General features: G+C 43.8%; 1 protein-coding gene across 2 annotated transcripts in view; it reads left to right on the top strand.

The window, feature by feature from the left end:
• The window catches only part of LOC135235915 (mastermind-like protein 2), a 64,355-nt gene that overhangs the window by 48,019 nt on the left and 3,210 nt on the right, over nt 1-13,126 (top strand). For both annotated transcript variants that reach the window (XM_064301947.1, XM_064301945.1), the window contains 2 exons: nt 12,033-12,200; nt 12,715-12,826. In XM_064301947.1, the coding sequence (XP_064158017.1) occupies nt 12,033-12,200; nt 12,715-12,826 (280 nt within the window). The remainder of the gene's footprint in view (nt 1-12,032; nt 12,201-12,714; nt 12,827-13,126) is intronic.

Here is a 13,126-nt window from a genome sequence, read left to right as displayed (position 1 = left end):
CGATTTTTGTTGATCTGCAAAGATGTGAAATGTAATCAGAGATTCAGAGGTACCACTGCGAAGCTCGGCATGGGGGTGTCAGATTGTGTGGGTAGCGTCTTTTTATAACCTGCAGGCGGACTGAGGGAGAGAAAAGCATTTGCATTATCAAAGTGCAAAAGCACAGCGTGTATTCTACAAGATAGGCACTTGCTGTTAAGGTTGCAGTTTGCTTGCTTGTGGAAGCGGAGTTTATTGGTTGAGCTGTGTGATTTTTCTTTTTTTTTCTTTTTATTGTTTTTTTTTATTTAAAAGAGCCTTCAAGGCATCCTGACAGTGTGAAATCGGTCTGAACAGAAGTGTCACAGTGCAAATCAGAGTATTTGTCTTCCGGCAGTCCTGGACGGTCTCGGAAGGTCCCCTGTGGTTCTGAAGTGTAGATTGTGAAGGGTATATGCGTTGGAGTCTCACAGCCCTGAGGCCCAATTAAACCAGCCTATAGCTGACTTTTAGGTTGCTTTGGCAATACTGCCGGCTACATGCTCTTTTTTTATTACATTTATTTTATTTTGTATTGTTTTTATCTCGTTAGAGACGGTAACCATGCCCCTGAACCGGATACCTTTGCACACTGCTCTCCATTCGCTGTTCTGGCCCCAGCCGGTCCTAATTAGTGCCCCTGAGCGCTGTGAGAGTAGACAGGCGCGTTGTCCTGGTGCCTGTGATCGGGGAGAGAAAGACTCGCTCTGCCGCGGAGCCTTCTCCCGGCGTTCCTCCCTGTCAGACTCCGCCCTCGGGCCAGGCCGCGGGCGGCGAGGCACCGGCGACTTCGACTCCGCCCCCGAACGCCAAGCGTCTGTCTCGCCAGCTCCTCTCGTCTCCGCCCACATTCCTTGTTGTTGTTCTGTCACCGTGTGACACGTGGGGGGGGGGGGGGTCCAGTGGAGGGGGCTCCTGAATATGCGTATCCCCCCGTAAAGCGGATCCGTTGTCGCCGTCGTCGGCGACGATGGCGACGATGGCGACGGCGAGGGAGCGAGGCCAATTAAAACGCGCCGTTTCTAATTTCTCGGGCTGTCACGGCGGCTTCCTGTCAGCGCTCGGATTTGCACAACAGGATTTGCTAATTGGAGGCTGCTCGCTACCAGCGACAAGTCGCGGAGAGTGACGATAATCCGCTTTAGCCTGCTGCAGGAGGCTGGAACGCCGATTTGCTATGATTGGAAAGATATAAAAATTGTCCTCGGTTAATTTCTTCATTGTGATCTTTCTTCTTTCTTTGCTGGAAGTGATGTCTGTCGTGTTCTCTGAACTAGGCTTTAACCGCAAGGAGTGCTCTTTGACCGCTGAGAGTGGAGAGCTCTTAAACATAGCGTTGTAGGTCTGAATCACTGGTGCCTCTATCCAGGCTTTTTAGCGAAGGTCTTTACCCAAAAGGAGTACTACTAATTGAATGGAAATGGGCATATTCCAAGCAAACGATACAGTTTTTTCTACAAAAGTAAGTGTTTGATATGTCATCAGGGTTATAGCAAACTCTTACAGGGCATTGCATGTAACAATTTGTAAGATGCTTTTGCTTTTAGATGTTTTTTTTCGATATCAGTCCAATATCGGTTATTGATTTTGCTCTCAGAATTTCCATCCCAGCATTACTTCTCTAAACCTCCTTCCTAGCCGCACACACAGATGCCACATTGTCCAGGAAATATGGCAGCAATCCTGATAAGCCGGTGATACATTTTTTTGGACAGTCTGCCCTCCTTTTGTAGTTCTTTTTTTTTTGCATTTTATCCAGACTGGGGTAAAGCAAAGAGGGTTAACAGACTGAGATGGGATCACAGTGGTCATGGCAGGGAATCAAACCCGCAACCGCAGAGGAGAAATTATTATATGGCATGACGGTCAGCCACCCGACAGACTGTGCCGCACACGTCGCCAGTGATGCATCTTTTTTTGTTTCAGTTAATCTTTGATTTTTGTGTAGTGCCCGATACAGGTTTTTGCTCATGAATTCATAATGCGTAATGCCCATTTTCCAGAGGGAGCTGCAAAAACAGGGGAAAAAAAACACAATTAAGTAAATAAAAATGGAAAATTATTCCCCAGCACCCATAAAAGGCAGTCAAGCTGAACTCTTGGAAAATAACAGGATGCAGCAGAGAATAGCTCAATAAACACAAACATATTGGGGAAAATAAGATGCCAGTTTTAAGGTTAACAGGGTGCCTAAGGCCCAGTGATGGACAGTTTTAATGTTGCACACATGCATTCACCCATAAAGACACCCTGAATTCACTTAGAAGACCAGCAGAGTCAGCACATTTAGACACTTATCTCAGAATCATCAAGATTTAAATAGCGCATTATAGTAATACAGTGTTAAAGCAGAAGCACGCGGTAATGATTGTTTTAGCGCACCCACAGTGCATAACACTGGTCCTTAAGATAAATATCTACTAATGATAAATGCCTTTTAATGTACACTGAGCCTAATAACAGTCTATGACAGCAGCAATACCTTATGAAAAGCGGACGTGTTAATAGCACAAACTGTGGAGCTCCACACTATACTGTTTTAATTAAATGGCATAAAACCTTTGGTATATTTGATAATAAAACCAGACGATAGTATCTTCATTAGAGGTGAGAGGAATGAAATTGTTTTATGGTCAGGTCCGCATTAAATATGCATTTTTATTACCGTAACTGTTTGAATGCTGGGAAATTTAGAAACCACAGAGGTAGCTGTGGAGTTTCCAACTAAGCATTGTTTCAAGCCAAAGCCTAAAGTCATGTTTAAGGGGACGTTTCCCCTCACTATAATAGTGGTGATAACTGTATTCTGTAGGAATTTCAGCAACGTCTAAAGGGCTGTAATATTTCAGGTGATAATTTGATCCGCCTCTGGTTGCAGGGGTTGAAGCGTTGGTTTTAAACTGGAGGAAGCGGACCTGCGGTGATAGAGCCCTCTTTCTCTCAGGGTGGTCAGTAGGGGGTTAAGTGCTGAGGCCAGGGTGGTATGGAAGGCAAATGGCTGCTCTGGAAGGGGGGGGGGCGGGGGGCGGATGGGTAAGCTTCTCCTTCCCACAGTGAGCTGAATTAGTAATGCTATGGAAAGAAAGGTCTCCAAACTATGCCACAGTCCCCCTCTGGAACTCCAGCCAGGAACCCGGTATGCCCTCCCACATGGAAAAGCTGGCTGCATGAAGTAAAAAATATATATATATACATATATATTTATATATCTTTTTTAAATATAAGAGAGTGCTTCCGTGGCACGTCGGCTTGGGTTTATCAGACTCAGAGGCAAACAAGGAAAGCACAGACGCGTGTCATAACCCTGTTCTGTTGTATTGTTCTGCAATTCAGTTTGATTTGATTGTTGCATTACATTACGGTTGGTGCTCCAGAGCAACTTACACAATGTTCTTATTTTTATATAGTGTCAGCTATTGCAGGATATATTAGTGAAACAATTCAGGTTGGGCACCTTGCTTAAGGGTTTAATGGCATTGTCCTACCTGGGAATCAGTCACACACACACACGCGCACACACATGCACACACAATCTGCAGAGAAGCGATGACATTCCTGAGCTCGCATCTCACTGTTGTGGAGTTGATCCTGATTGACAGCATTTCAGGGCTCTACAGAGGCCTTCTCTTTAACATGGTAATGGTTTCCTTCTTTCAGAGCAGTCTCTGTGCTTAAAGGACCCCTAAGTACTGTAACTTTATCCTTCAAAGAACGGAGTGTAGAAGTTTAATCATTGTTGTGAGCGCTAGTACTGAGGGAACTAGAGGAATGTTGCATGAGGTGAAGTCCTAGTGGCTTTTAGATCAAGTAGAAACTATTCAAACCCCCGTGCTGCGTATTCTTTCTAATAACCAGCAATGATCTAACCCAGTGGTAATTCAACAACTGTGCCTGATGAGATTAATGCTGTTGCACACGATTCCTCCTTGAAGATTCAGGCAATATAACAGGCAAGGGAAATAGGCCTGGATTAATTCTGTCTCAAAAAAAACACCCCAGTCTCCCTCTCTCCCTCACCCCCCCCTTCTCTCCCTTTTTTCTTCCCTTTTCTCCCTCCCTGTTTCTCTGTCTTTGTCTCTTTCTTTCTATCTCTATGTAGCTCTTTCTCTCTCTCGTCTCTCGTTTCTCAGACAGGTCTGTGTTGCATATCGCTGCTGCTAAATGCAGCTGTGAAATCATTCCTCAGTATGTCTGGAGAGTAGGAGCTGAATTGAATCGGACAAGTAGTGTGTTTAATCCTGGGAGGGTTTTTTTTTTTTCTGAAGCCTGTCGAATATTGCTTGGTTTGACATGCCCAGCATTTCCCATTCCCTCTCTACCCAAATAAAGTTGGCGCATTCTTTCATCTTTCAAGAAACATAATCCAAAAAATTAAACACAAAGTATGAAAATAAAGCATCATAAAAATAATTGCTATAATAACATTCACGCACCGGCTGCACCTGTTTACGCATTGTGGTAAAGCCTTCACAGGCGGTCCAGCACAGCCTTCGGTGCTCTGTGGGTTAACATGGAGGAGTCGCTTTAATGGTGTACACTATGGCTTGATGTGTTGATAAAGTGGATGATAACTGGGTTGACAGAGAACAGAACAATGCAATGTCCCACCTTTTTCTGCATGGGCAATCCGAGGCACGTACAGTTTTAGTGCTGATCATCCGTAGCCCCCCTCCCCCTCCCCAGTCTTTGTTGGAGTGTTGCTGACGTGTGTGGGAAATGAGTGGGGGGGGGGGAGAAGGGGGTGCCATGTTCTTTAATAGCGCTGTGTGCAGAGGACCCGTTTCCTGGGAAAGGGCTCGTCTGCCAAGTTCGAGATGCCGAGGACCGTCCCTGGGGACGGCGTCCGGGCTGCAGTCTGGGAGGAAGTTTAGCGTGAGAGTAAGGCTAGGCATGGATCACGGTCAGCCCCCGCTGCTGTCCAACAGCACCCTGGGAAGGAGGCTAAATCACAGCAGCACATGTGGCCTTAATTTAAAGCACCCCCCCCCCCAAAACATGCACACACGCACTCACACGCACGCACACACACACTCACTCACACACAAGCACACTCACACGCACGCACGCACACACACACACACAGACGGTGGTAGTACGTGCAGAAAAGGTACTTTGTGTCCAGCCACGATGACAAAGAGGAGGGTGCAGATGTCATCTTTACAAGGCTTCCCCCCCTTAATTGAGCTTTTTATACAGCAGAGAGGCGGCATTAGCCAGCTGATGTCACAGCTGATGTCACACACAGTCTGGCTGCGAACCGAATGTGTTAAAGAAGCAGTTATGCTTTCAGTTCAGGGTGTCACAGCACTGCAGCCTTCTGACATCTGAGCCATTCACATACTTTTCTGAATATAAATGTGTTTTTCTTATTTATATAAAATCATGCTTACAACTACATGTGTAATACAGTTTAATAGCTGGTCACTACAGAGAGATGTACCTTGGCAACACACCCCTCCTCATGATCCTCCTTCCCTACCCCTAACCCCCCACCCTACACACACACACACACACACGCATGGAGGTGAGAGAAATGAACTGGTGGCAGTCCAACTATCTGGGGCACATTTCTTTTAGAGTGAGGTAAAGATTTCTCACAGTGCTTCTGTATATCAGTGTCAGGGAGGTTGATGTAGCAGGTTAAGAGTCTGCTCACAGATGACGTTTCTCCTGTTTCTCTTGACTGAGAGCGCAGAACTAACGCACCCATCCACACATCTGCTTTTTCTGTTGTGTCTTCGGGTTGGACGGCTGCTAAAGTATCAGAATCGCAGGATCTCCCTAGCGCCTCCTGGGAGCCGTTTTATGTGATGTCTAGGGTCACGCGTGATCTCTTCATCTCCATCCCATGTAATGAAGGCATCAAAAACACTGTCAGCATGATCATGTTTTAATCAACTGAATGCAGTGATTCAGAGGGCCTGCTTGCTTCTTGGGTGAATGTTCTGTCTGGTCAAATTGCTTCTTCTGAGGATCGCATTTTGTCGGGGCTCCATTTGGAGGTAGCAGCTCACGCCAACTGACCTATTGTATAAGGCTGGCTGAATCTTGATAGAACCAATCAGATTGCATGAATTCAACCTCACTAGCTGTTTACATTCCAGATGGCTTGAAGATCAAGAGTTCTCAGACTAGTGATTAGGTGACTTTGTTATTGGGACCTTGTGGATTTGAACATTGTGTGTGGCACCTCTATCGTTTTTCTTGTGCGCAGGCCTTTAACATGAATTGTGTGTGTACATATCCAGCTGTAAACATGGACAGTGTGTAAAATGTAAGCTGCATAGGGCAGCCAGAACAAAGGCTTCGGCTAAATAAATAAAGCGACGAAAGACGTCCCCCGTATGGGCCTGAACTCGGATGCACTCGCTGTGGTTTCGTTTGACTTCTCTCAGGCTAGCTGGCGCGACCCGCGCTGCTACCTTAATTCCTAGAAATGTCTGCCCCTGTTTGCACCTCCTGCGCCTCCGTACTGCGCGGCCATTAGATGCGGCTCGCGATAGTGCTTCTTTCCTCCTCTTTCATCATGCTGTCAAAGCACAGAATTCCTCCCATAACGGAACTACGTTTTCTTTTTATGTGTTCCCTTTTGGGACGTCTGGAGTTTAGCGGTCGTTTGTGCAGTCCTCCGCGAAAGACATCTCTCTCTCTCTATCCCTCCCCAAAGCAATAGCTCTTAATAATTGCGTTTCGCAACAGTCTGATCCGTTTCTCTCTGGGAAATGTTTTGTGTCAACACGGTGATTGACATTGTTTACACAGCGCGTGTTTGCTTGGATGTGCCCGCGCCAGCTCGCTCCGCAGTAACAGGCGCTCCGGGGAGATTTCTCGTGAGAGGCCCACAGCTCGAGTCCCTCTTTGCCCAACGAGAGGGATTCATTTCGCGTGTCTTTTATTTTTACTCGTCTTTTATTTCACCCCTTCTCATCCCCGAGTCTGCCCGGCGTCAGGAATTTGCTGCAAATGCTTTGGATAGGCAACCATCTTTAATTTTCTGAAACCCATTTCATGACTCTGTTCGGGACGCAATATAAGAATTTGTCTATAGATTTGTGTATGTATTTGTATTTCAAGTAATTAAAGAAAAATCACGCACTATATCATATAACATGCGTTTTTTTTTTCTTGAATTACTTTAACAGATGTTTCATGGCTGCATCATTTGCACTTATTTATGAAGGCACGTTTATGGCTTTGAAGAGCCCCAGGAAATAGTTGATTAATGAAGGAAGCTTCTCTGACGCTTTTATTGTCATTGTTTTACGGGGGCAATTTACGCAATTTGTGTCTTTCCTTATGTGTGTTAATAGTTATGCATTAGCGGAGCTTGTGCCAAGTGTTTCAGCATTTGACCCTGACTAATGGACAGAGGTCTTAAAACGGGAAGTGGCCGGTAACTACCAGGCTAAATGGTGAGAATGTTGTATTTGTACTCCTTTTTTTGGAAAGTGCCTGCGGGCTTTGGTGTGTTCATGTTAATCTCCAAGCCTTTCCTCGCGTCCCTGATGTAGCCCGTGTGTTCGTTTCTTTCAAACCCGAAGAGAGTGTAGAGCGGGTTCTCTAGAAATTAATTCCTGACCAGTTATCAAGCTATTTTTTTCCAGATCAGACCTATTATGTTATTCTGGGGGAGAAGTGCTGACAAAGTAGTTTGAATGTGACAGCAGTTGACAGGGACACAGCTGGGGGGCACAGCCTTGGGGAGGGGTAGCAATCCACGAAGTCCATTGTTGGTTATTAGGAGACATGTTTGCCATTATCACAGGTGATATGCTTCGAAAATGTAAGAGTGGATAACAGTAGAGATATCTGCCTCCCAATTTCATACCAAAAAGAACCATTCAGCCCATCTGAAGCACAGGTTTAAGGTGCAAGTGATATCCCTGTAACAGTTAATTGAATTTGTTTTATTTAATAGATTTTTTTCCAATGTTGGAAAAATAAAATTATCTGTGGGAGGGATCTCAGATTAAGAGTTTATTCTAGAATCAGGCAGAAATAGTAGGGGAAAGGGGTTAAAAAGTGTCTGAGCAGGAGGCTCAGACTCTAAGAGGACCTTATCAATAAATAATTGAACCCTTTTATCATTAATTCAGATGCAGAACTTTAAAGTGATGTGGTTTCAATAGAAGAAGCTATACTGAATGCAGCTTGATATTCGAAAGCAATTATTCCAATTATGGTTGAATATGGTAAGGATAAGCAATTATTCTTATTGTTGAATTTAGCGTCTTGAAAAGAACAGAAAGAATAATGCAATCGTTGTTCATCCTGCCATCTGATTGGTGCCTCTTTATCCAGACACTTGTTTATTGAAATGCCATTCTGCACTGATTTACCGTATGAATTATGTTTTCCTTCTTGTTTAAGAGGTTTATTTTGGGCTCAAATTAAATTCAAACGCCAGTGTGTGCATTGATAGCAAACTGCAAATATGTTTGCAGCTGATTTCACTCTCATATGTTGAAGCAAAGTCCATCTGACATGTTGAAGAGCAGCATCATCTGCTCTTTTTGATTGGCAGGCCAGAAGTTCATGTTTTTGCATTGGACAGAAGTTTATTTATTTTATTTTTTTTGTTTCATGATTTTTGTGTTGGAGACTGAACGAATGTCTACTTCAAAAACAAGTTATTTAGACTGCATACGAATGCACTATATTGATTTTAATGGTTAGTGTAGTGTAATGGCTATGGAGCTGGTCTTGTTACCTGAAGGTCACATGTTCGATTCCTGGGTAGGTCACTGCTGTTGTATCCTTGAGCAAGGTACTTAACCTGCATTGCTTCAGTGTATATCCAGCTGTATAAATGGATGCAATGTAAATGCTATGTAAAAGTTGTTTAAGTCGCTCTGTATAAGAGCATCTGCTAAATGCCTGTAATGTAATGGGTAGTTTTAAGTACCATAGTTTATTGAAAGGCTGATTGTCATTTAGAATGTATTGTTAAGTATGTGTATAGCAGATTCTAGTTTATTATTCTTCTGGGATGCATATTAGAGCTGTACCCAGAAATGCATTTTGAATATTTTCCTTAAAACAGTAACCATTCAAATATGTTATTGGCGTTTGTCAACATGAGGACCAGAGTTGTAACAATGAAAGTCAAGGAAGCCATTATGAGGCTTTGAAATAAGAAAGAGAGAAGAAAAAACAGTCAGAGACAAAGGCCAAAACTTAGGCTTACCAAAATCAAGCATTTGGAACATTAAGAAGAAAGAGAGCACTGGTGAGTTCAGTCATCGCAATGGGCCAGGTAGGCCAAGGAAGAACTCTTCAGATTATGACTCACAACCTCACTTTCAACTTTCAGCTTGCACCAGCACAGCATCACATTCCCATTTCTTCTTCTGCGGGCGTACAGCAGACAACTGTCCAGTGAACTAGAAAAAGTAAAATTTGATGTTCACTAGTCTGTTCATTAACAATTCAGTCAATGCTAATGAACTGCTCTCAGTTTGGGGGAAAAAAACAGCATAGGTCTACAGGGCCCCAGAGCTGGTAAAGGCTTATCTAAACCAGGAGCTTATTATCTACACATTCAACATGCTGTACAGAAGTTTTTTTCTGTTTTGTTTGTTTTTTTGTTTATTTTTTGAGCAATGCCAAAATGAAAGGAGGGGTGAGAGAGATGAAGTGAACGAGTGATGAGCGAGACGAAGTAAACGAGTGCAGGATTTACGGTGATCTGGCCGCGTCTGAACACTGTGCCACCGTGCAGCGTTCCATCTTATCGTTTACTTATCTGGGCGTCGGTTCAAAATGGATGTGTTCAATCTGGTCTCTGAGCTTTCTCCATACTGCCACGATGAATCCACTTTCTCGGGTTAGGCGGTAGAGTTTATCTCTGAGCTGACAGGCAGCGATATCCCACTACTTCCCTCCGGCTATATTTTTTCAGTATATTTTTTTCGTAATGGTACTGTTTCATGTCGAGCTTATGTTTAAACACACATCTTGGCGAACTCAGCCAAAGACGAACCCAGACAGTGCGGTGACAGCTTCCGCCTCATCAAGCTACCTTGAGGGAAGTACTTACTGGGTTTTTAAGTATCCTGACCTTCTGGACAGCAGCACAGAATTGTATGTTGGAAGTGGGCTTGATAATTAAAAGACTGTGGATTCAGTTTCCCGTTTCAGCTTCAGACAGAGCTGTTGAAGAGACTGCAAAAGGATTTAAGAGACTGTAACACAGCTAGTTAAATTTATTTTATTTTTTTGTGGGGGTGTGGGTGGGGGGAGAGGGTCGACTGTAAAAATAAATAAATAAATAAATGAATGAAAAGAAGCGCCACAGTGGCGGGACTGGGAGCTTAATGATTCATCACAGTAACCTCTGTTCCCGGTGAAGTCGGTGAATCACAGAGGAGAAGTGTGGATTGCTATGAGATGACCCCCCCCCCCCCTCACCCCCCACTTTGGGGGCCTAGTTCGGCCGGCCCACACACTGCCTTATGGGGGACCGAATAAAGGACTTCGTTCTGGACTAGCTGAGCACCATCGCAGCCATGTTGAAAGTGGCTGCAGTTTAGAGGGGCTTTGAAATGCCTCTTGATGTGAAAAGCAGTCACAAAAACACAGCCTCTAAACTGCATTTGATTGTTGGAAATGGGGTTTTGTCATAAGGGTATATTCATCAATCGCCTTAAGCTCTGTGGTGGAATGCATTCTGTGAGGAGGAGGAGAGGAGTCTGGTATATTCTCAGGCAATAAACATGATAAATATTTTTTCATGAACCTGCTGTTATGAATATGCATACTATTCATGAATATGCATGCTTATAAATTATGAAGACGTACGTTACTTAACCTGCTTACCAGCAGATGATGTCACCCAGGCTGATACAGAGGGGCACAGAGAGGGAAGGCCGTTCATTTGGGTGAAATAAATGGAATCCAACGGAATTTCAGCTACAAGTTTGTGTAGTCAGAACCTTCAAGAAAGGTCCTCAATTGGGTGCTTTTAAATTAACTCTTGGTATTAGTTTGTATTTAAATAACCACTCCTTGTTTTATTACATTGTGCATAAACAGCCTATTGTCATGCATGGCCAGTAACATTGTTCTGTACATTGACTCCTATACCTATATCAAAATAACATACATGTGAAGAAACAGGACAAGCTTTAGCAGTTTGGGTGTTAATTATTGCATTTAAAAGAATACAGATGGATACTGTTGAAGTAGTATAGAATTTGTTTTACATTATGCAGGATCACAGTGTACATAGGTCACACACCTATCCACTTCTTATATATTTTTTAATTTAAAAAAAAAAAAGAACCTTGGTAATATAGACTTTCTTTAATGTGAAGCATAAGCGAAGTCACGCACGAGTTTGGTTGGGAGGAGGAACAGGCTTGTAATCGTGTGCACGTTCAGACACAGGCGCAGACAAGCCAGCGTTCCTCGCAAAATAGGGCTGCTGCCTGATCCGACGGTGAACTGTGATTGGCTGCCTGTTATAGCAAGGTACTCAGGACGCTATATACAAACTCTGTGTGGAGAAACTACCCTGCTTTCTTTGGGATTCTTTCCACCATTGTCATAAACATTTAAGTAGGGAAAAGCTTGCCTGTAGGAGAAACGTGGACGTGACACACACATGCACACACACACACACACTCACACACTCACACTCAGCCACAGTATTATTTGTTTCAGCTTCTCCCCTAAATACCTTTGTGGGAAAGACATCGCTGAACCACATTCTGTTGGGACAATGTAATCTTTCTGACCCAAGGCCTTATTTGAAGCCATGTTTGAGCAAGGGAGGACTGCCCTCTGGTGGATAACTCTGAGAACTGCACTGTTCTATTTTTCTATAGCATACACTGTTTCTCCCATTTTCTGCACTCAGATATTTCATTATTTGAACTGATTGGAATAATTTGTTTTCATTTGGCCTTTTACCACAAGCAAACGTGTCGTGCACATTAGCAGTCTGAAAGCCCCTAATTAATATTTGTGTTTTGTTTTTGGTTTTTTTGTTTGTTTGTTCCTTTCTCTCTCAGAACCCTCCTGGGCCTCACCTTTCCACAGTCAGCACGTTCCTGAACATCCCAACACTGGGCCAACCGCAGCAACAGCCCCCACCTCCGAACGGCCAGCAAAAAGCCGGACCGAGCGCCCAGCCCGTTCACAGGCCGATGACCCAGCCGCAGAAAATCATCAATGACGCGGTTAGAATTCGGAACGCGGAGTGCAGCGGCCAGCCGCAGGCCGCCGGTGACACCGTGTGTTATTTAACCAGCGTAACGGCCATTATCCGCGTTATTAGAGCACTTACTTTGTATCTCCAAGCTAAAGCTGGGGTTAAAGCTCCTGATATGCTCTGAAATCACTGTACTGTTACTGCCTGTGGGCAGCCAGCTTGAATATCATTATGATTTTTGTAACTGTTTGTGGCAGTATTCAAATCAAATCAGTTTTTACTTGTATTACAGGTTAGGGTTTTTTTTTTTTTACAGAGAACTGCCACAAAGATGCTTTACAGAGTAACAGAAGGGAAATTGGGCAAAAACCAGGCCAGGGGGCATTATTACGCATTAAAAACAGTGTTATGAGTGCCTTTAGCGGGGAGCAAAGGGTATCGAGGCACCACGTCTCAGACATTTCCTTTTGCGTCTCAGGTTTCACTGGGAGAGCGTCTGTCTAATGACATTCCTAACCTTGTGCGTTTGTTTTGCATTTCAGGATAAAATTAGTACGCAGGATCAGCTGAGCCGTCACTTAACAAGGCCACCTCCTGACTACAAGCAGCCGAGGAGAAATGTGGCTACTGCACCACAGACCAATCTGTACACAGGTATTAACTTTCGTGTGTGTGTGTGTTTGTGTGTGTGAGAGAGAGATAGAGACATTGGTAAAATATTTTATTTGAAATACTTTAACACTTAAGACACCGTGAAATTCCTTGAGATTGCTGACAGTATTAAGAGACATCTTTTCACCAGTATTCAGAAAAAAGCAGCATGTAAATTTAAAAGTATGAAAATGTTTTTCAACTACACAACCCAGATTTATTGATTTCATCCATTCACAGGAAATGTTGAGTCAGTTCAGATTTTTATGTGGCTCCCACCCTACACAGCAAAATGTTCAGTGT

This window comes from Anguilla rostrata, chromosome 12 (genome assembly GCF_018555375.3).
Source record: "Anguilla rostrata isolate EN2019 chromosome 12, ASM1855537v3, whole genome shotgun sequence".
In the NCBI taxonomy this organism is placed as follows: Eukaryota; Metazoa; Chordata; class Actinopteri; order Anguilliformes; family Anguillidae; genus Anguilla; species Anguilla rostrata.
The sequence above is the reverse complement of the archived record's forward strand: the minus strand, read 5'-3'. Positions and strand labels throughout refer to the sequence as shown.